At 41.6% G+C, this 24321-nt stretch overlaps 1 protein-coding gene across 1 annotated transcript in view; it reads left to right on the forward strand.

Annotated features, from left to right (window-relative positions):
- Nucleotides 1–24321, forward strand: part of LOC111874194 (nuclear factor related to kappa-B-binding protein) — a 32019-nt gene that overhangs the window by 1599 nt on the left and 6099 nt on the right. The window contains exons 2-12 of the mRNA XM_023869484.2: nucleotides 2251–2592; nucleotides 3847–4076; nucleotides 5830–6122; nucleotides 7316–7490; nucleotides 7731–7961; nucleotides 8967–9382; nucleotides 10612–10911; nucleotides 14287–14544; nucleotides 18977–19249; nucleotides 20286–20481; nucleotides 22050–22286. Coding sequence (XP_023725252.1) covers nucleotides 2251–2592; nucleotides 3847–4076; nucleotides 5830–6122; nucleotides 7316–7490; nucleotides 7731–7961; nucleotides 8967–9382; nucleotides 10612–10911; nucleotides 14287–14544; nucleotides 18977–19249; nucleotides 20286–20481; nucleotides 22050–22286 — 2951 coding nt within the window. The remainder of the gene's footprint in view (nucleotides 1–2250; nucleotides 2593–3846; nucleotides 4077–5829; nucleotides 6123–7315; nucleotides 7491–7730; nucleotides 7962–8966; nucleotides 9383–10611; nucleotides 10912–14286; nucleotides 14545–18976; nucleotides 19250–20285; nucleotides 20482–22049; nucleotides 22287–24321) is intronic.

Here is a 24321-nt window from a genome sequence, read left to right on the forward strand (position 1 = left end):
GGGCAACTTTTTTCATCGATTTTATGTTACAAAATTACATTATTTTCAGCATCTCATTCTGTTAACATACCAATGGTTGCATATCACACCCTTCTATCAATCTGTTTCATTTAAACTGTAGTGCTTTAGAAGACGACTGGATTTACGTAAGCTTTTCAAAAATGTCTCCCTGCACGTCAGCAGAACGCGTCGTATGCGTATGAACCACACTTGTAGCATTTCACAGTTCCACATGTTTGTTTCTTATTGTCATCACCGCGTCCAGAATACGTTCGAGCAATGCTTCACATGTTTGTACCTTTACCTGGTACACAATGTCCTTCATCCAGTCCCAAATGCAATAATCTAACGGTGTTAGATCTGGTGACTTGGGAGGCCAGGCATTACAGCCTCCGCGACCAATCCACTGCTGTGGGAAATGCCGATCCAAGTGAGCTGCTACTGCACGGGAGAAGTGAGGAGGCGCCCCCATCATGCTGAAAGTACATCCGGCATCTTGTTGCCAGAGGAACATCTTCAAGTAACTGTGGTAATTCTTCTNTCATCCAGTCCCAAATGCAATAATCTAACGGTGTTAGATCTGGTGACTTGGGAGGCCAGGCATTACAGCCTCCGCGACCAATCCACTGCTGTGGGAAATGCCGATCCAAGTGAGCTGCTACTGCACGGGAGAAGTGAGGAGGCGCCCCCATCATGCTGAAAGTACATCGGGCGTCTTGTTGCCAGAGGAACATCTTCAAGTAACTGTGGTAATTCTTCTAAGAAGTGGAGGTAAATCTCACCAGTTAAGCGGCCAGGAAAAATGAACGGCCCGATTAGCTGATCATACAGAACACCACACCAGACATTGAATCGGTGTTGAAAATTCGATTCTATCATGGCACGGGGATTATTGTCTGCCCAAACATGTAAGTCGGGACTGTTGTTGACTCCGTCCCATGTAAACTGTGCCTCATCGCAGAACATTATAAAGAGGTACAACTTCCGATTTCCATTTAACCAGTTGCAGAACTGCAGACAAAGAGCACAGTCTCCTGGTTGTAGGTGTTGTACTTGCTGTAAATGGTAAGGATGCAGCCTGTTCTCATGAAGAGTCCTCCACGCCATGGACTGAGAAACACCGAACCGCTGAGCTAGACGTCTTGTACTGGCACGCGGACTGCGCTCTGTGGCATCGAGAATGTTTTCTTCTTCTCACAATTCATGTTGAGGATTTCGTTCGTATTGTATACGAATGCTGGGGAGAGAACAAGTTTGTCTTAATGTGTTGAATGTATTGCTAATGGATTTAAGATTCGGAATCCTGCGATTAGAATAATGCTGGTGATATTCGGCAGCAGCAGCTCTCACATTTCCATCACATACACCCAAAACAAACACCATATCGGCATATTCCTCAGTGGAAAATGTGTACGGCATCTTAACTTCACAAAGTCACCAACACAAATCTATTGTTACTCCGTAACTATTGAAAATTGACCACAAGTTTATAAGGAAATTTTGCAGGAAATAACCCCAGGAATATGTACCATAAGCTGGGGTAAAACTTCGTGAATCACCCTGTATAGTGCAAATATATTTACTTTTGTTTTATTAGCAAAACCAAACAAGTTGCCTCATCCAGTATTGCTTATGAGATATGGATGCTTGGGTTGCTTTTGAGTAAGGACTCCAACTACCTTGAATGAGGTTTTTCATTGTTTTCTTTAGCCCCTTCAGGCAGATGCCAGGATAGTACCCAAAATTAGGCAACAGCTGCTTCCTTCTGTTTCGTTTTCAATTCACTGTTCATTTGTCATCCTTCAATTTGATGCTGTACAGTCTTGAGTTTCTGACAGTATTTTTTTTAATCCATAAATAAATTAAAGAAAATGTAAACAAAATACACTGAAAGCCAGAATGTTTTATTACAAAATTTAAATATCGGAAAGTTCCGACATTCACAACTTAAGTGGTAAAAACTTATCATGTAACAGTTATTACACAGCGGATTTTTGTTTGTTTCATACTTCAATTAATGACACTTCCCAGGTTCATAAATTATATACTTTTAAATTGAAGAGTGTCTGAGTGATGAATTGGCCATTGCCTACTTTCATGCTGTCTCATCATTTGCTTGTGGAGACTGACAACAACATTAAAGATACTGTTATTTGTCAAAACACTTAGTAGCCTTACAGCAAAATGCAGTGAAAGCATGACACATTTTCTTGGATCTGTGGTGTATACAAACATCAGATTGGTTTCCAGCTCATCTCCCCGAACAAGCAGAACCAATACAAGTGGTGGTGGCGGTGGCAGGAGCCTGTTGCAGCGGCGGATCAAGGTGGAAGCAGAGGAGGAGGTCAGTGACATCTTCCCTTCCTCTTGCACGACCACAGGGAGCAGCTTCACAGCATCAAGTGGTGGACAGAATTTCCAGCAGCTCACTAACAACATCACCATGCCCAAGACTACTAATTCAACATACTCTGGCAGACATATCACGGCAGCCACTCTGTCAGATCTCGACGGTATCGACATGATGAATCTCCCTGTAGATCTGGATGAGTCACCAAATGATCCCATGGATATAAATCTCGATGATATCAAGTTAGTAATCTGTCTCCATATACTTAAATTGTGCTGTTAACAAGATGGTGCTACTGTATCATTTGTATCCTCAAAATAAATTGCGTGTGAATAATTTCAGAGTTTGTTCTAATTTTGTAAGGTGCTCTTATTTAATGTGCTTCCCTTTACTATCATCCAGACAACAGAAGGAAAAAATAGAAATCTTTTTGCTTTAATATGTTGGTATATCTTAGTGGTTTGCTCAGTTTGTGACCAGGAGGCTAAAGATAAGGAAGTAAACTTGTTTTGGTGGGATTAATTTCTGTAAGTAAAGTTATTTATGTGCGTAAATAACCACCAAGCCATGAGAAATACAGGTATAGCTTCATGCCTGGCTGTCCTTGGATGGAAATGAATGGTCAGCTTCATTGTTCAGTCACTTGACCCCCACAAAAAGAAGGCCCAGTGCCAATTTAACGGGAGGGTCAATGAACCTCAGAGTCTGTCTGTACGCTGTGAGAAAATGAAAATGTATTGTCCCTGTTAGTACTCAAAAACATTTCTGATTCCTCTAGCCCCGAGCCTAGTCACTATACTGACCGAGCTAAGTAAAGATTCTGTACAGTGTTAACATTCAACATGTTGCCTGTCATCATGATATTTTGTAATTGTATACTTTTTTTAATTTTCAAGTAATTGTATTTCTTTATTGTTGTAAAGGTTAACCCTATCTGTACTATGTATGTAGATTTGGTGGACTCCTGATTATTGTTCAGGGTTTGTGAGAAATGAATTTCTCCAGATAACTAGTAAAAGAAATATGCAACTAACTTGTGGATAAGAATATACAAAATTATGCATACATTTATAAGTGTCTTTTACTCAGATGCTGTTGGTGGAAACATGAGTGTGGTTTCTGAGAAGCTTTTGTCATTTCTACACATGAAAAAAAAAAAAGCAAAGGAATCTTTCTTGAGTTTCCAAGTACATATTCAAACATGAAGAAAGAACTCAATCTGTTTTTTACTTGTTCTCTTTTAAAAAACAATTTTGCATGATGGAGTTTACCTTTCGACTTTGGTCACACCAGTCAGTTTCCTAAGCAGTGCTCTCGGACAATATGCCGCCATTAATTGGGAGTCCACTGTATATGTTGTTATACATATTAGGTTGGTTGGTTTATGTTAGTTTAGGTTTCAGGTGTATGTACACAGCCTTTGACACTCCTTTACTCTAAATTAGTGGAAAGAAACTCTACAGAAAGGGCTAAAGTGAGTATCCCATTTCATGCAGACCAACACCTGAGCTGATGCAAGAGACACACGCCTGTTTTTTCTCATTGATACGAGACGTGATCTGCTCAACGCCAGACCATCGTATGAGTCTTGCAACATTGGAGGACCGGCTGAAAGCCTGGCAAGAGAATCCGATTTCCCCTCTCAATGACTGGTACTGCAGAGCTGCTGACTCGTGGCTCCTTATGCTTCCCTCTGCTATCAGCTTCTTGTCAGGAGACTTTCCAGGTGTGTGGGCCATTCATATCCCTAGATACAGTTCTGATTCGTTGCAGTAACATACAGAGGGCACTGAAAGCAACTTTATGTGTAATATTCTGTCTATATGTGCTTTCATTAACATTTTCCTGTTCATTCCTAGGGACAGTCTACCAGTGACTTACTTTTTTTGATGTACTAGTATGCATTTTTATGCCCTTGATGGTTGCTTAGTATGTGTCATGTACAAATTGTCATCTTCAAAATTTATGCAGAATCTTAGAGATTTTTTTAGCATCAGTGGTTTTTTTTTTTTTTGGTGCTAGTGGGATGGGACTAAGTTCCTTGTAGGCCGTGCCATAGCTCAAGCAGTTAGTCGCTGGCTTCCCACCGCGGTGGCCCAGTTCGATCCCAGGTCTGGTCAAGTGGGATTTGTGGTGGACAAAGTGGCGCTGGGGCAGGTTTTCTCCAAGTACCCTGGTTTTGCCAGCTAATCTTCATTCCACCAATCGCTCCACAATCACCCTCACCTATCATCTGGGGCTGGTACAATAGGCCAGAAGTGGCTGCAGTACAAGGGACTTAGTCCCACCCCACTAGCGACAAAAAAAAGTCCCTTGTACTGCGGCCACTTCTGGCCTATTGTACCAGCCCCAGATGATAGGTGAGGGTGATTGTGGAGCAATTGGTGGAATGAAGAGTGGCAGGGGAAATGGAAGTATTCGGAGAAAACCTGCCCCAGCACCACTTTGTCCACCACAAATCCCACTTGACCAGACCCGGGATTGAACCCGGGCCGCTGCGGTGGGAACGCAGCAACTAACCGCTTGAACTATGGCGCGGCCTCTTAGCTTCATTCACTTCCAGACCAAAATCTAAACATTTGGAGACAGGGTGACTGTGGCTGAGAAGTGACAGATGTTAACAGAAATGTACAGTTCTCCATTATTTAAGGAAGTAACAGTTCCATGTACTGAAGATTATGCAAGGGCAGTGGAATACATAATGGTTAACTCTACAGGGTAAGTGTAATTAGTGGCAAATGTGTTTTGTCAGATGATCAGTTGAGCTTTAAGTTATGAGGCAAGAAGTTACCAGAAGGCCACACATTCATCTGATTCAGCCCTGTTCAATTATTGTACACCTGTCCCTGGACTTACACCATTTCAACTTACCTGAATTTGATATTACACCACTGCACACTAATTTTTTATTTAATATTTGAAATGAAGACAAAAAATAAAGAAATTGTTTGTCTAAAACAAAAGATTAGGATTGATAAATGGCTAAAGTGAATGGTAGTAATTTTAATATAAATATGTATTTTTTGGTGAAAATTGAAAGTTGTGAAATCAAAGGAGTAATGAAAATGAGTAAAACTTTTGAATTACACAACCATGTTTTGGTATGCATGTGTTGCCTAAGTCTGGTTATACCTGTACCACCTTTTTCATAATTTGTGTGCACCTTAGGAAGCACATATTTCCCAGCACCCTACCTAAGCTAAAATCCACAAACACTGAAATCCAATGAGTATGTATCTAGATCTTTTAGTGCCAGTCTGTATTATGTCAGTACAAATACCCATTCCCCTAACAAAGCATTACAGTGGAACTCTTGATTTAAGGTTTTCCCTCATTTAATATTCAATTTCAATGATCCAAAATCATTAATTACAGTGTTAAATTATCTAAGTTTAAGATGTTCTTCAACTTAGTGCTCAAGTAGTGTTTCGCTGTACCAGTGTACAAAGAAGTTACAACATCTTCCTGTATTTCTGCAGATGCACAACCTGAAGACTTTGTGCCTTACGTTGAGTACAAAGCCAACTTACAGACGTATCAGTGGATAGGGGCAGGTCGCGACTCGGACTCTCATCTCCAACCATTGTGTCAGCATTGGCTAGACCATCGTGATGAAATGACCGCTCGGCCCACAAAGGAAGACGAGGTGGAGGAGGAAACGGGAGAGGGCATCGGAGAGGAGAGAGTATCTTCTCCTCCTCCTCCTCGCTGTCCGACCACATGGGTTGTGCATCCCACCACTCCTGAAGAAAAAGAGTGCTTTAGGGAACAGGTATGTCACAAGTGTAGCATGTCTTCTATACTCTTAGGAGTTCAGTAACTTACACTCTACTCATATTCAATTACACACATAGCTTCCTCAGTCTGCTCAGTCAATATAGCGACAGGCTACAGGCTGGACAGCCAGGGTTCAATTCCCAGCTGAGGCAAGAGATTTTTCTTTTCTCCTCAGTGTCCAAACAAGCTGTGGAGCCCACCTCACCTCATATTCAATTGGTACCAGGGGCTCTTTCCCTGGGTGTTAAAGTGGACGGTGCTTGAACCTAATCACTCACCTTGATCTACTGCTGTTGTCAGCGGTGAAGCAATACCTCCGTTCACCCACACATCTTCATGGCATAGTGCTTTATTAATTAATCACAGGAATGACTAGATCACTGCCTGCATCTTCAAGGTACAAGAATCTTCTTCTGCCTTGAAGAAGACATCACAGAAGACATGTGGATATAGATAGAAGACTAAAGGAAGCATCAGCAAAGTTGACGCATTTCACTTGTGAGAATGTAATTGATAGCAAGAGTTAACGTTCCGATAGTGGAGACTATGAAGATTAGAGTTTTTTGGGATGTGATGCCACATAGTTCAGTAAATTGTTACCAATATTTTGGAGAAACATGCAGGCACCATCTTCAGGGTAGACTAAAATGTTGATAAGACTACCAGACTATGCTGCATTACGTCCCAGAAGACAGTAGTCAGTATTTAGCGAAACCCCATTTNCCTTGAAGAAGACATCCCAGAAGACGTGGATATAGATAGAAGACTAAAGGAAGCATCAGCAAAGTTGACGCATTTCACTTGTGAGAATGTAATTGATAGCAAGAGTTAACGTTCCGATAGTGGAGACTATGAAGATTAGAGTTTTTTGGGATGTGATGCCACATAGTTCAGTAAATTGTTACCAATATTTTGGAGAAACATGCAGGCACCATCTTCAGGGTAGACTAAAATGTTGATAAGACTACCAGACTATGCTGCATTACGTCCCAGAAGACAGTAGTCAGTATTTAGCGAAACCCCATTTAAGCTTTCCTTGGGGATTGCTGTGGTCATTGAAGTTGAACATTAGATGGGGGTTTAATTGTAGTTGGTGAGTAATATTGTGCAGTTGTATTATGGTTCCTACATATTTCTTTTAAAACTGATGTGAGGTAGATCATCTTGATATGTCTTATCTTTTGATAGGAGAGGCTTCGTTATGAGAATCCACACCGAGCCTTCACATTCCGAATGCACAACTATGAGTCTGTTGTCGGACCTGTGAAAGGAGTGTACAACCACAGCATAGGTGTAAATAAGGCTCGTGAGCACTCTCTTCTGGTGGCTGAGCGGCCAAATTTTGTCACAATTCTGGCACTTGGTGAGTTACCAACATAACCTTTTCCACAGCTTCATTTTTTTATGATCACAAGGTCTTTAAAATATATTAATGAAACTGGTGCCCACTAACAAAATAGGTTTGTCTAATGCTTGCAGATATGACATTTCTGACCTCTTAACACCTAGGCAATGGCACAGAATTTATGTGGTTAAAAGTCCAAGACAGTGCAGATTGTCCAATATACGTTTCAGCATTCTTCACGTCGTTATTTTCTTGCAGTGCGAGATGCCACTGCAAGGTTGCCAAATGGGGAGGGAACCCGTACAGATATTTGCGAGCTGCTTAAAGATTCTCAGTATCTTACCCAACTATCACAGGATAACTACCTCCATTCTGTAGTGAGCGGTGCACTGGATCGTTTGCACTACGAAACAGATCCATGTGTCAAATATGACACCAAGCGAAAAATATGGACCTACTTGCACCGGGGACGTACTGAGGAAGAATTTGGTGAGTGCAACTGTAATAAATGTACCCCACAGTGAAAATTTCATTGATCTATTGTAGTGCTTGTGCTGGAATTTTATTTGGTATTGAGTGTTGGGCCAGTACAAAATTTTGTTGTATGAGTGAAAGCAGTTGGCATAAGAGAATGGATTATATTTATTCTGGCTTGCACAAAAAGAATGATAAAACTGAATGTTGGTGTGGATTTGAATGAAATTCATATACATTTTATGGAACATGCATAAGTATGTGTATAATAAGTCCCTGTGTAACAAATCAACCTATCTGAATAAGTCTCTTTATACACATTTGTAGGATGCTTCTCCACAACTTGTACAAGTTTAATTGAAATCCATAGAGATATTCATTTTCACCTCTTTTAGTGCCACCCAGCACAGCCCTTTTTGATATATTTTATAGTGTTTGCTTCAAATAATTGATGAGTGCAATGAAATCTCTGTTATCCTTGGTAATGAAAGAGAGAAGCAACAGGGATAATTAAAAACAAAATAGATATAAAAAGAAATCTAAAAATACCCAGTATCCATGCTGCATTCTACCCTGAAAATCAATTATCACTTGCTGCTCATTCTTTCTCCCACCAAACAGCGAGACAGATATCTTCCCATTAGAAGGAAGAAACCTTTGTTCAGTGTTATTAGGTTAGTACAAAAAACAATAAGATTATAAAACAGACAGTTGGAATGGGATGAGAAGATGCAATTCATTGTAAAGCATCAGTGACACATACTGGTGTTAGTGAAGCAGATGTAAGGGGCAACACTGAATTCATTATCAGGAAACTGTAATCAGTAACTGAGGGTTTCTAAATGTCCTGCAGATAGTCAAGATTCTACTGCAGGTATTCTTTGTCTTCATTCCACATTGGCTGGCCTGGTTCCCAAGTTTTTGGAGAGATGTTATTAAGCATTACATTCGAGGCGATAGAGCTCACCATAACCACTTCTGTGAGAACCTCAAATCCTACATTATAACTCTTTGTTTTAGAACGTCTTCACCAGCAACAGCAAGGTGTGGCAAAGACAAAGAAATCATCAAGCCAGCGGAAGGCGAGCCGCAGCAAACAGCAGAAAGAAAGTGCAGCTGCTGTAAAAGAGGCTGCCGCAAGTATTACCACCACAGTCTCTCAGATCAAAATGGAGTTATCTTCGACACCCACAACACAGTCAACAGCATCTACACCATCCGCTCTCCCCACACTCCCAACACCTGCAGTCCAGACTAGCCTTCCTGCTGTCACCACAGTCTCGGCAGAAACTGTGCCTGTGGGTGCAGCACCTGCCAAACCTGTCTCAACGCGTGCCTCTCGAGCTTCTGTTATGCCAAGGACCTTCACTCTCGCACCAGGACAGGTAGTTCAAAATCTCCAAGTGTCTGCATCACCTGGGCTCCAGACAATACAGGTATTTTTTTTTTATTTATTGCTAGTGGGGTGACTAAGTCCCTTGTACTGTGGCCACTTCTGGCCCATTGTACCATCCCAAGATGATAGGTGGGGGTGATTGTGGAGCAATTGGTGGAATGAAGATTGGCAGGGGAAACCAAAGTACTCGGAGAAAACCTGCCCCAGCGCCACTTTGTCCACCACAGATCCCACTTGATCAAACCCAGGCCGCCGCATTGGGAAGCGAGCAACTAGCCGCTTGAGCTATGGCGTGGCCCCTGACAATACAGGTAAGTGAAACTTCAGTTTGAACCACAGCTGCTGACCAAGTTTGCTCAAGCTGTGATGCTTCTGACTTCTGTTCAGGAGGTGTTCAGTTTGAATCTCAGCCAGGATACTGGCTATCCTCACTAAAGTTTCTCATGGTCTTCCTCAGGCCTTCAAATTCTGGGATAGTACTTCAACTTATGACATGATTCCTTCTTATCATATCCTTTTTGATTAATTACTTACTTTATTTTTATGAGTTCCTGACTACATAGTTAAATTAACCATAGATAAATAACCAACTATATAAATAAATTGAACCAAACCCAACAACCTCAACAGTTGTTACAGCATGGACCAAATAAGTCAGCCACAATTCATGTAGTTGCCATGTCACTGATGTATCTCAAACTAGTGTCCTGATGGGGACATTTTCACGAAGAATGAGATCAGAAGAAACCAACTCTACAGCAATGAATGCACTTGGATCACCCTGATGGTTGATAGATCTAGAAATATAACTTGTATTGTGAGATACTGGGTTCTCATGGCCGTGACCATGATACTGTCTTTTGGGATGTGACAGCATGTGTCCTGCTGGATATTTACCAGTGTTTCACAGCAACATGCTGTTTCTCTGTCTTCTAACCTGAAGATGGAGGCAGCAGGTTCCACCAAAATACATAGCGTCACATCCCAGTAGACAGTAATCTTCAGTCCTGCTTTTATCTTACTTTACTTGAAAATTATTAAATAAGACTTATTATTGTCTGTGTAAAACATCCTTGAGAAATATCACATCTTGAGGAGGCATTGAGATCTCTTGTATGATGATTTTCATTCCCATTTTGTGTTGAAATTAATCTAATAATTATCTAATAAATTTCTAATTATACAACAATCTAAATCACTATCTGATGGTGACACATCCTCAAAAATATTTTAGACACAGAATAGAATACATTTTCTGCCTGCCTCCAGGTGACGACATCACCAACTATACTGGCTGGTGGAGTGGCAGCTGGGAAGTCCCTTCTCACAGCTCCAGTCAGTCAACAGCAGCAGCTGACTGCAGCATCAATAGTCAAGACCGTCACCATGACACCACAAGCAACAAGTCAGGTGTCCACAACCAGCACCACTCCCGTATTGAAAACTGTAACACTAACCCCTCAGCAGATGCAGGCAATGAATGCTGCAAGAGCAATAACAGGGGCAGGACTTCGGGACCCTGTTACCCTTAAGACTAATACTACCAACCCCACAACAGCCTTGAGGACGGTAAGTCTACTTAGACTAGATTTTGGCTAAGGGTTAGATGATTAAGTACTTCAATGAACCATTTTAACTGAAAGCATGATATACGAAAGATGTGGTCACTAACTTACATGTATCATTGTCACCCCTATGCTTCAGCTGTTGGGGGCACACGGTAGCATAGTGGTTGAGGAGCTATGCTACAAGCCGGAAGGTCACAGGTTCAAGTCCCGATGAGGTCATTGGATTTTTTTCAGTTGACCTAACCCTTCCAGCCACACTGGTCCCTGGGGTTTACTCAGTCTCTAACAGAAATGAGTATCAGAAATTAATTAAATAATTTTCCTGGCGAGTAAAGCATGGCTAGCGTGTAGGGCTGACAACCTTACCGCCATCTTTGAGCCGATTATCTAGACAGTGTGGGATCCTCAACATCTCACAACCCTATGGGCCTTCACGGCCTTGTACAGGGATAGCTTTACTTTTTTTTTTTACTTACTTTATGCTTCAGTTGATAGTAAAATTAAAAAATGCCATACTCCTTTTGACATGATTTTTCAATTTACCTAATCCTTCCAGCTGCACTATGGCACTGGGGTCAACTCAGCCTCTAAGAGAAATGAGTACCAGGACTCTTCCTGGGAGTAAAGGGTGGTTGGTGCATAAGGCTGACAACTTTACCACCATCTGTGTGGTGGTTGTCTAGAGAAAATATGGGACCCTCAGTGTCTCACAACCCTGTGGGCCTTCACGGCCTTTTGCGAGGATAGCTTTACCTTCACCCCTTTTGACACAGTAAAACAGTAAAATCTGATTTAACCTTTAAGAGCCGAAAGACACCATATGGGGACCTTTAAAGTAAAACTGAGTGGCCTTATGGCACCATATTGTGACTCACAGTCCACGTGTGCGCACAGTGTTTTAAAATCTAATTTTAAGATAGAAATTCTTGTTCTACTTACATTATTTTTGGACACCAGCTTTATAAGTAGACTGTCTTCCCTCCTGCATCATCTAACTGAATGTTGCCTTCGTGTGAAAGTGTTGGAAACGTCTGGAAATGCAGAGTCCAACGTCGCACTTCACGCATTTTGTCCGGATGTAACTTCATTTCCTACGCGAAGAGCACACACGACATCTCAATCTCGAAGTAGAGGAAGTCGGCCAGTGATGTCAAGAGGCCTTCTCTAAACGAGATATTGCCGATGACACAGCAGGAGGTCAACCCATGGACTGTTGAGGGCGAGGTGGACCCCTTGCAGCATGTTCCAGCATGTTGCACACAAGGGCGAGATGAAATTCTCTGTGTGACAGTTTCGCGCCACAGGATGACAACAGGATGAAACTGTTCAGAATCGTCATATCCAGGAAATGGAAAAATAGTTCGTTTGTTCATTTCCAGGTCCGATGACTGATGCTATAACTGTTTGCCATTCTGTCCGCTTTGTCGACATAACCCATGTGCTTGTTGTAGTCAGCAACAATTGCTGGCTTGATGGCATTTCCATGCTCATCACAGAAACTGCCTTCTGCTGGAGGACAGTGCATGTTTGTTGGTATGTAAACGTCATGTTTGTCCTTCCAAACTAGTGCTGTCAAGTTCCGTCTCACCCTAACACGATTGTCACCTTTCTTCAGTCGAAATTGTCTTCGACGAAAATCGTCAGGCAAGCCCTTCCGATTAGGTCTGACTGTCCCACAGCATGTTATGTCCTTTGTCATCAGTTCGTCAAACAAGTGTGGTGACAAAAAGAAATTGTCCATGTACAGTTTGAGACCTACTCCCTCAATATGTCTGCATAGGTCCCTAACTGTAGCATGTGTCGCTGTCACGTGTTGGTCGGCATGTGTCCTGTCTTTTCCTGGGTAAACTTTCATGTCATAAGTATACCCAGCGGCGTCACAAATTTTGAAGATTTTGATTCCGAAACGTTTGCGTTTCTTAGGAATGTACTGCCTAAAAACCACCCTCCCTTTGAATTTAACAATTATCTCGTCTGTGGCCAAATGTGAAGGGTTATAATATTTTTCATATGCGTCATTGAGAGTGTTGAAGATGGTCCAAATTTTCCATAGTCAGTCATAACTGTCGGCATTCCTGTCAGTTTCTGTATTGTTGTCTGCAAAATGAAGAAAACGAAAAACGTGTAGAAAACGGTCACGTTTCATTGTGCTAGAGTAGAAAGGCGTGGCAAATTCTTCTGCACTCGACCAGTAGTCCTTTAGTCTGTCTCTAATGTCATGTCCCATTTGAATGATTATTCCTAGAAACAGAAACATCTCGGAATCAGTCACGTCAGGCCACGGAGAAGGTCCGTCTTGAAGTTTGTCTAGGTACTGGTGGTAGTACCTATTCTTCTCTTCCACCAGCAGACGGATAATCCCTGCGAAGTAGAGCATGAAAATGCAGAAAGGGATGGAATCCTTATTTACGTTTGGAGCTTCATTGATATTTAACCCCATGGCTCCACCGGAATAATTATTCACACGCCTCCTGCCATGCTGGTGTGGTGGTCCCCAGGTTGCCGACGAAGATGATGGGCGTCATAGGCTTCAATTTCTGAATCTCTTTCTTCCTCGCCACTCTCTGAGTCATCTGAAGCACAGTCAGAATTTGTATCATTGAGCAGCTGGCACTCAATTTCATCTTCTTCCAAGTGAAACGAGGCCATGGTGGATGTTTTAGTCACCACACAACGCACTACGCTTGGAAGTTCTGGCAGTACTGTTTGTACAGTTCGGACAACAGTATCGCTTGTGGCTCGTCTCAGATATAAACAGTCTGAGAGTGTCAAGGACAGAATATGATAGCTTCATCCACAGTGTAACAATTTTTACAGATTCTAAAATCTGTAAATTACAATATCTGATTCTATATTCTTTCTAGATAAAAGCGGTGTTTATTTCATTCGTTTATCACAAAAATTGCAGAAATCACAGCATTTTCNTGACATTCATAAAGGTAAAACCCGCTAGCAAGAGCCACAGGAACTTTGCTGCAAGACAGGCATATGTAACGATGACTTAGCGCAGATAAAGACGTGTCATATTATACTCTGTACTACTGACAACAGGCCAGCGAAAAATCTNAATTGAACTGCACTATGCCACTCTGTTACACATGTTTCGATTATGGAATTTCATCTTCACAGAATCATAAAACAAAGCCATAATCCTGACTGTATGGTCTCAATACTGGCAGCATTGTTAAATAAACAGCTTAAAGAATATAACTGTACTCCTCCATCACAGTCCGTGACACCCAGCAAGTTGTCTTGAGAGTTAATGCAGTAATGTCTGATCCCATCTGGTAACTTTTGATTTAATGGTAACATGGTAACTTCTTCTTAGTGCTGTCAGGTACATTTGGTACTAAATGCAAATTTCTGTTTCCTCTAGCCAACCTCATCATTGGTTGGAAACATAACTTCCTCTTCTTCATCATCATCTTCCTCTTCTTCTTCGCCCTCATCACAAGTTATAAACTCAACGACCGTAGCCACAGCTGCTGTGGCTACAGCCGTTACCTCGACGTCATCTTGTACTGTTCAGCAGCAGAAGGGGCTCGTGACCAGCCGACCCACTGCCCAGCCATCTCTCTCCAGTCCAAAAGCTCTGGTGAATGCCACATCTGCTCAGCTGGTGAATGTTTCACAGGTACATTGTACATAGGTACATAGTTTTTCCTGTAATTTAAGATCGATCTGTCTTTGTGGGTATGGTAATGTTAATTTGCTGATTTGTAAGCAATCAGTCTTTATATTAGCATTGTTTTTCACACACATGGGTTGAACAAAATTATGGAAACATTATAAATACTAGTTAGTTAGTTAGTTAGTTAGAGAGGGTGGGTTTCCCCATGCACTGCAACCAGTTTGATCTATTGTGCTACCCTCTATGATATTCTGCCAGTCTCTTTACCCTACTGATAAATGGTGCGTACCATCAGTCCTGCCAAACAAGCGAGTATGGCCACTTGCTTAGCGGTGTCTATAATGCTTCCCCCATCTATCAGAGGCCTTAGAGGCTATTGTTGGGCGGGAAACGTCCTGGAATTTGGCTCAGTGATCCCCTTTGGAGATATGAGGTTCTTTTACATGCTGTAAAGTTACGACACGGGACACACAGCTTAAAGTCCCGGAGGACTTGTTCACTGAATTTTTCCGCCCTTAAAAATTCGACGACCCCCGCCGGGCATTTGAACCCGCGTACCACGAGTCGTGAGGTGGGAACGTTACCTCTAGACTATGGAGGCCGCTTTATAAATACTATGTAAGATTTGAAGTTTTCATGGCGGTGATCGACTCGCATAGCAAGCCCCCCAGCTTAAGGGTTAATGCCCTCCCATTAACCTTGCCTTTCTCCCCCGACAAAATATCCTATACCTGCTCTAACCTTGCTCCTGTCCCAGACCCTTCCCCTCCCCTCTCCACTGGTTTCCTACATAGATTTGTCCCTTCCTTCCCTGCTCTCATATAGCTGAGTTTATTACCAACATTAGTCTGCTTGCACCCATTCTCACAACAAAGAAAGGGCGGAGGCAGCACCCCCAAAGACAAATGCCAAAGGAAAGGAAATACCGTTAGGCCGTTAGGGATGAACAACGTTTAGAAGGGAGCAATGTAACGTGCTACCTTATGGTCATCGCTGCGCAACGGCCACAATAGGAAGTTAACAGGCTACAATGAGCCTTCACAGTTACAATGAATACACGGAGAGTTCCCACAGAGACAATGCAATAAGAGTGGGCAATTGCCTGGGGCAAACAAATGTGTTTTCTAGGAGATGAAAGGTAACGAATTGTTCGAAGCGTTGCATGACAACAGAAGGTTCATTGCATAGCAACCGCCGAGGCTATAAAAGCCCAGCTTCGACAAGAGACGAGTTAGTATTGGGATAGCCATCACTGAAGACAGTTGAGATCCAGACACAGCCAAGGATAGTATAAGCATCGAAGCAGAGACAGGAGTCAGGCGATACTGCGAGTGATAATAATTGTATGGTGTGTAAGTGTAAGTGTCCAATAAAGATTCGCTAAATCCGAGACCCACGTGAAGTTATTTGTCGCGTGACATACCCAACAGAATACCACAATATTGCTGCCCAAATAATTTCAGGACCTCCCCCCATATTTCACTGTTGGAACCAGGCATTCCGTATTGTAGGCTTCCTTGGCTGTTCTCCAAACGTAAACTCTTCTTCATGTCGGGAATAGCATGAAGGATAGCTCATCTGATCATATCATGCATGCATTTCTAATTGTTTGATGTCCAAATTTTTGGGGTCATGACACCATCATTTAACCCGTTGCCGTGGTTCGTCGTGTATGTTTCGTCAGGGATTTAAATCGTCTGGGGGGGTTCGGCGTGTATGTTTCGTCCAGCTGCACACCTATGTTATAACGCCCATAATAATTGATGGTTTTGCTGTAGATTGTTAGATTTTTCGCTGGCCTGTTGTCACAAGAACAGAGTATACTAAGCCAACGAGTTTAGCTGAGATAAGTCATCGTTACATATGCCTGTCTTGCAGCAAATTCGTGTTGCTTCTTGTAGCGGTTTCGTCACTCAATGGCGTATTTGCTTTGCTTGTGAAGTAATAAACACCAGAGAGGTGATGTGTGCTGTTGTATATAATATCATATTGCCCTGAGCTGGCCACACAAACACATTCCATTGGAATTCTTAGAAGAGGGTTGTCCAAAATGTTATTCTCGTAAAATCGATTGCTTTCGCACAGTACATAGCACCCATTTCTTAGAAATACGCCACAATTTAAGGCAGAACACTGTGGTCACCCCCTGAGACGATACGGATGTGTGTGGGGGAGGGAAAAGTACTCATTATCGCTCCAGTTGACGCCATTTTATCGTACTGACCTTGGTGGTCGTTTCGAGAGCCAGCTCTGTGTTTAGACTAATGCTTCAAGGCGTCACCTGCTTACATAGCCGAGATACCGGGTGCTCATATTATAAGGCAAGGTTATAAAACCAACTTTTAAGATCATTTTAGTGAAAGTTTCATCCTTCAAGGCGTACCATTCTCTGCTCAAATACTAAATAACATGCTTCCATTGAAGATATAAAGGGGGTTCATATTATAAGGTAAGGTTATAAAACCACCTTTTAAGATCATTTTAGTGAAAGTTTCATGTTCCTATCTCATAGAATTTAAGAACAATGATGAATAAATAATTTTCGAGCAAAATTTAAATGGCCGGCTGAATATATTACCGCAGGAGCCGCGGCCGCGGAATTTAAATGACCACGTCAAAAGGTTAAGTAATGTGAGCATTACTTTCAGTAATCAGAAGTTTAGCAATTGCAAGCCTATTATGGATGTTGGAATTGTAAAGCGCATGCCAGAGAGTTTTTGTGGAAACAGGATCTTCAAGACAAATATTCAGTTCTGTGATTTTTCAAAACAATCCTCCTCACTGTACAGTCTCTCTTGGTCAGTGTTGATTTTCTGCAACCGTTCTTCTTCAGTGAAGTTGTCTTTCCATGACTTGTGTGTGCCAACATAACTTTGGAAACTGTAGCTCTCGATACACCTAAATAATGTGGAAGTTTTTGTCACAGATGGCCAACAATCTCTCCTCTTTCAAAACCAGACAAGTCTCCCACTCTCTGATTCTTTCACATAGACTGTTACTCAAGACAATCACTAATTCACTCACACGGGCAAACAAACGGAAAAACATTCAGTGTTGCCAACTGAAGCTCTTTCAGTGTAGCAAACACCAACAAACTCTGTTCCTCAGTTTCTAGTGTTTCCATTATTTTGTTCAACCCCATGTATACTGTATATATACATTTACCATCTCACATAGCCTTGTATACAATTATTCCAAATTACATACAATATCTGAATACTTATGGCTACATGTTTCAACCTTAAAGGTACTTATTAGGCTACAGTATATGTATTCCTAACAAAACTGCTGCTAGTTTTTTAGGTTGATAATAGAGTGAAACTTTTATAATGCAATATCAGATTTTTTACACAATTTCCATTTGCTTCCAGCCAAATATCAATAAAAGCAGTCTTAAATTGGAACTGATGGTACATTTCTTAAAATTTAAGTCTTCCCTGAAATTAACCTCATTTCTTGTGTCCTTACAACAGAAACTTGCCCAAGTTTACTCCTAGAACATACTATTTAATAAAATTCAAAGAAATATATGCACCATTCTGCTCATGTTCAGGATCTGACCAAAGAAAATAGGCCTCTGTTTTTATATGAAAGTTTTTTAACCTCTTGAAAGAACTGTACAGACTGACAGACTGAGAGCTTAAGAGGTGGAAAAAAAAACAAATGACACCGTTTTCTTTATTATCTTCCCTCCTTGGTCACTGCACCTTGTTCTTAGTCCTTTCAAAGGATTCTAAGCATAATCTAGGCCTTACAACCGTATCATTAAGTATACACTTCCTGGTTCTACAGTCCCCTAAGTACCTTCACCCTTTTTGTGACAGATACCCATTCATTTCTAAGACTTATAGAGAAGTGCACTGGACATGTGTTTCACTTCTGTCTACAGCATTCATTGAAAACATATTTTGCCCTGATAATTATGAAAGGAGTTATGCTCAAGATGGGCACAGAAATGCATTTAAGTCTCCATGTAAATTGTTCATTAGTTTTCTCTGGTTTTAATGAAAACTTGAATGTGCTGATAATGCTTAGTAAAGCATCTCAGTATCAAATTTCATGAAAATCTACTTGGTGGTACTTGCTTTTTTCCATGCACAAACATGGACAGTCAAAGAGCAATTTTAAGAATTTAAGAGACACTCTGCAAGGTTGCAGATATCCCTATAAATGGGAAAGACCTTATCCAGTATGAAGTTACTTTTAAAATAGTTCCTATCTCTACACAACAACCATCGAAAAACACGCGTTTCACGTACAGTAATGAGTTTATTGGTCTTATTGCACATTGAAGTGAGTTTCGATGGTTATTGCGTTGAGAGAGAAACAATTTTAAAAGTAATTTTATGGAATAACACAACAGGATGCAGTCCTTGAAAATTATCCAATATGATTTCCACTCATATTCCATTTCTGCTGATCACATGATACTTAGATGCAACTGGTTGGATCGAAGAGTCCCCAGCCTGTTGGCACCACCAAACCAGTGCTGACAGCAGGAGGGAAGACCCTTGTCACGACAAGTCTGTCAGGTGTGAAGCTAGTGAATGCTGTGAAGGCCATCACAACCCCAGATGGAACCCAACAGCAGACAATCTTCATTAAACAACAACAACAGCAGCAGCAACTGCCAGAACAACAGCAACAACAGACAATAATTGGGACTATCCAGCAGCAGCCACAGTTGTTGCAGCAACATGCCAATAAGGTGAGCCATGTGCCTGCTCATGCAGTGAGCATTGGCATGCGCTCGGGAAAAAGTATTGCCTTCTTTTGGGTGGAGTCACAAACATGGGGGAGTCCTCTTGGTTGAATGATGCACATAGAATTGAAGCAGGTCGGTTTTTGGCGTGGCTTTTTGCAAAGTGAATTGTCCAGTAACAGCTGTAAAGCAAAGAGATTATTTTTTATAGCTTGCATGGTAAGAGGTACCCCCACCTACTCCTCCTTCCCCTCATCATCCACTTTCTCACACAACCATATGCCATCACTTGTTGCGCTTTGTATAACAGACCTGACCTAATTCTATGGAACAGAGTCCTTGAGGGACTGAAGGTTTTGATTTGAGGTTCCTGTGGCTTTGACTGTGAAGATTGCTGTCTTCTGGGGTGTGACACCACATAATATATCAGAAGAACCTACTGCTGCCAAATTCAGGGTGCAGGATGAAGGCAAGAGGTTTTTCTCTGAAACACTGAGAGCAGTCTACCTGCCTTCATGGTGTCATATTCCATAACACATATTCAGTTGACATAACCACTCAGGCAGCACTCAGTTGGCAGACCATGCTACCATAATCTCACACAGAATCATTACAGTTTGAGTGTGTAGAGAAATACAAACTTCTCTCAAATTTAACCTAGTGAGAATCAATACTAGTGGCTTGTGCAGAGTGTATGTTGTTAAATTGTTATTGATGATTGTAATAGTAGTTGCACCACCACCACCGCCACCGCCACCGCCGCCGCCGCCGCCGCCGCCTCTACTACTACTTTTTCCTTTTCTTCCTCCTCTTACTATAATAATAATATAATAACAACCTTGCTATATAAAGTAGTGAATCTGCAGCAAAATACAAATCAGAAGAAGTTGTTCTCAGAATATATGGTTCTTAAAAATGGCAAGGAGCAAGAGTGGAATCAGGTGGAAAATTCTTAGGATGATAAGAGTCAAGTATCTAAGTTGAATGGATAGAGAAAAGCAGCATCTGATTGATTGTAACATTGTAATATGTTGTGTTACAGCAGGCTGCAGCAATTGCCCAGCTTCAGCAACAGCTAAAACAACAGCTCCAGCAGCAACAGAAACAACAACAACAGCAGCAGCAGCAGCAAGTTGTGAGTGTAGGGGCCTCAGCTGTGACCCCCACTTCACAGCGTGTCATTAGCACCATGTCCATCCTGGGTCAGGGCCAGACCCAGCCTCGCGTAATGGCTAGAGGTAAACAGTGCCATTCTTGCCATCATGATGCATCAGTGTGTCTACCGACATGAGCTGGACAACTGTCAGCATACTGACTAGTCTGGATGGTCAAGAGCTTGGAGGTAGCAAGCTCCTCTGAAACATATGTGACAGTGTACTGGACTGTATGATCAGAAGACAGTATTTTTCTAGTCGCTGCCATGACAACCTTAAATCTTATGTTTCTTCTGTTTGGTTGGACATGGATGGAAATAGGAGTAGACACTGGTTGTTCCAGGGTGATTTCTTTTATAGCAGAGTTACTTGTAGTACCTCAGAATGTTGTAATTATACTTCCAAAAAATGACACGTGCAGAAACAGCTTTTTGAACCTGTACTGTAATAATGTTGTACTCATATATGAGTGACTGTAGATGGGGTTTGGATTGGTGACTAGATTTATTGACCACTTACAGGTCATAACTACAAATAACTATAACACTATCGCTGATTTCCACACTTTACAGATCACTACACGCTAAGTCTTCTCGAGCCTGCAGTGTCTTCACTAGACATTTCCTGGTAATGGATTTTAACAGTGGAGATTCTTCAGGTTTGCACATTCAAGTCCTCTCTTCACAGACTCGTGTACAGAACTGACTAAGCTCTAACCTTATCCTATCTTGGCATGGACCACATAGAAAACACAGCTCTTCTATCATTGTGTTCATGTTTGTTGCTGCAGAGACATGTTTACCAATCCATTGCCCAGAAACAGCCGTGGTATATCCATCCATCTCGCAGTTGTTGCATAGTGATGGCTCTGCACGATGCAGTATTGTAAGATATGAATTTTCACAGCAGTGGCAGTTCTGTCTTCTTGTATGTAACCCCACATAGTCAATTGAAAGCCAACTGATGTTTCAGAGGACATGTTGCTTCCATCTTCAGGATCAAAGAGTAAGCCAAGCAAGAAACCAGCATTAAGCAAACATTAAGCAGAACCTGCTGTGCTTACTACATGATGATTTCTTGTTTGGCTTATTCTTTGACCCTGAAGATGGAGGCAACATGTTCCTCCAAAACATCAGTTTGCTTTCACAGAGTGTTATACCCCAGAAGATAGAACTCCCTCTGTAATAATTTCATTTATATAATACGTGTTGGTCATTCTCTGGGCACTTCTTCTGAGCTGGAGCATCTACCAGCCGATCTGAAAAATCAGTTTCCACTCCTGATTGGATGTCATTGCATTAGAGCAGCAGGTGTACTTACTTAATACTTAGGCCACACCATAGCTCAAGTGGTTAGTCGCTGGCTTCCCACCGCGGCGGCCCAGGTTCGATCCCAGGTCTGGTCAAGTGGGATTTGTGGTGGACAAAGTGGCGCTGGGGCAGGTTTTCTCCGAGCACTTCGGTTTCCCCTGCCAATCTTTATTCCACCATTTACTCCACAATCACCCTCACCTATCATCTGGGTCTGGTACAATAGGCCAGGAGTGGCCGCAGTACAGGGGACTTAGTCCCACCCCACTAGCAATAATACTTAGTACTTATTTTTGTCTGTGTTGAAGATTACCCAGATTGTTGTAAATCGTTTTGCTGCAGTTGGTGGGAAACCAATTCCTGTATCGCACATGACGCTGCCAACACAACTGCAACAGCAGGGTGCAGCATGTGTGACAACAAGTGCTCAGCCTGTGTCAGGTGCTGCCACTATCGTGAAACAACAGCAGCAGCAAACACAGCCTATGGTCGCTAAAGTATTAACAAGTGCTCAGGGACAGGTGATCTCCATGGAGAGCTTGCTGGCACACCAGAAACAGCACGGTACATTGCCACAAGGTGTGCACGATGTATAATTGTCACAGTAGAAATACTGTTGAACATGCTGGACTTTGGTAAGATAGCATACTTGAGGTACGAGGTACCCTCAGATATGTTTTTGTCAAAGTCTAGTACCTTTTCTTATTTGATATACACCCATTATATAAAACAACTGGTAATAATACTTATATGTGGTTGGTATTTTTTTTATTTCTACTGTGTTTTACACTCCTACTAGACCATTATTATATGGGTAGTTAGTGTGTAAGTTTTGAATACAGCAGCTAGTTGCAATAGTTTAATTTCATGTTATAGCCATCGCTGAATTTAAAATATACTGAACTCCACATTTGATATTCAGGTTTTTCATCATATACTTTACAGTTCGGGTGATCAGAAGTCAACCTCAGCAATACATTACTTCCACTTAAGATTCTCCCTATTGTAGTTTTCAAATCCACCGCTTCACAGATCTTCACAGATCTTAAATGGGATTTCACTGTTAGTTTTTTGATTATTAAAAAATAGCAGTTAAAGTTGGTTGGTTTCCAATGGTTGCATTTGGGATCATTTAACCCATTTTGCTTCTTGCTTCAGAATGGAGAGCACTCAAATTCTTGCTTTGTTGCATCTTGAAGAAGTTTGCACTTTTATTTTGGGAAGCTTTGCCAGATTTGTTGCTCATTTTGCACTACCCAGGGGACACGTATGACTTGAAGAATGTCACGGATGTGAGCAACTTTGTCATAGAAATCTAGTTCTGCAATTGAAATTAATGTAGTGAATTAGAGGAATGGTATTATTAGATGTCTGTCTTACTATGTATATAAATTTAAAAATTTATTGAAATTATAAAACAGGATTTATGGAGGTTACAAAATTCATGGCACTAAGGTGATATTTTCCAGTTACACCATTTTGTCATGAAATGGATATGTATAAACTGTCTGAATTGTTCAGCCATTAGGGCATGCGCAGTTGAGAATCTAGACAAGAGCTATAGAAATAGAAACATCTATATTCTATCAAATAGTCAAGCTGCAATTAAAGCACTTGACAATTACCAGTTCAGCTCAAAGCTGGATTGGGACTGGCATCAAACCCTCGTGCAAGTGGCCAAACATAACAGAGTTCAACTGATATGAGTGCTGGATCATGAGAGTTTTGTAGGTAACAAAACTGCTGGCCAACTGGCAAAATCAGGATCCAAATGTCTATTTATAGGACCTGAACCATGTTGCTGCATCTCAATAGAAGTTGCCAAGAAAGCTGTCAGGGACTGGACAAACAGAGACCATAAAATACACTGGGAATCCTTAAAGGCACGTCGACATTACTCGTGCTCATGCTTGTGTGACTCACTATGCTCGCGAGTAATGTGGACGATGTGACAAGTCACAAGACAAGCAAATTTCAAATTTTTAATTTAAAAACTATAGTCAATAAATTAAAGTACGACTACAGCCTATACACACTTCGAGTAAATATACAGATCCTCACGCGCTGAAGCCTGGCAAGCAACTGAAGTAGTGTGGACGAAGATTTACGAGAACAAGTAAAAGCCAGACGAGTCTCCCAACGAGCACAAGCCTGGCAAGCACAAGTAATGTGGACACGCCTTAACAGGACTCAAACAGGCAAAGGGACTCATGCAAGGACCTTCTGCCAGAATAACCATGGAACTGTTGAAATTAAACAGAAACCAGTTATGATGCATGGTAGGACTACTTACAGGACACTGTCATCTAAAAGGATACCTTTTCAAAATGGGATTGGCTGGCAGTCCTGTTTGTGAAAGGTGCCTAGAAAAAGTTGAATCAACCACACACATCCTATACAAGTGTGAGGCTATAGCTTACTTAAGATTCCATCACCTGGGCCACTGTTACATGGAACCAGATGACTGTTATGACACCCCTGTAAGCAGAATTCTGCACTTCCTTTGAAGTATAAGGTTCTTGAAGAGTTAAAGTAGAGGAGTATGCACAAGAGATCACTAAAGGTCATGCTGCAAGGACCAGCTCTTAGGCCCACTCCATATGTGTGTGTATAC

Source organism: Cryptotermes secundus, unplaced genomic scaffold, assembly GCF_002891405.2.
Source record: "Cryptotermes secundus unplaced genomic scaffold, Csec_1.0 scaffold26, whole genome shotgun sequence".
In the NCBI taxonomy this organism is placed as follows: Eukaryota; Metazoa; Arthropoda; class Insecta; order Blattodea; family Kalotermitidae; genus Cryptotermes; species Cryptotermes secundus.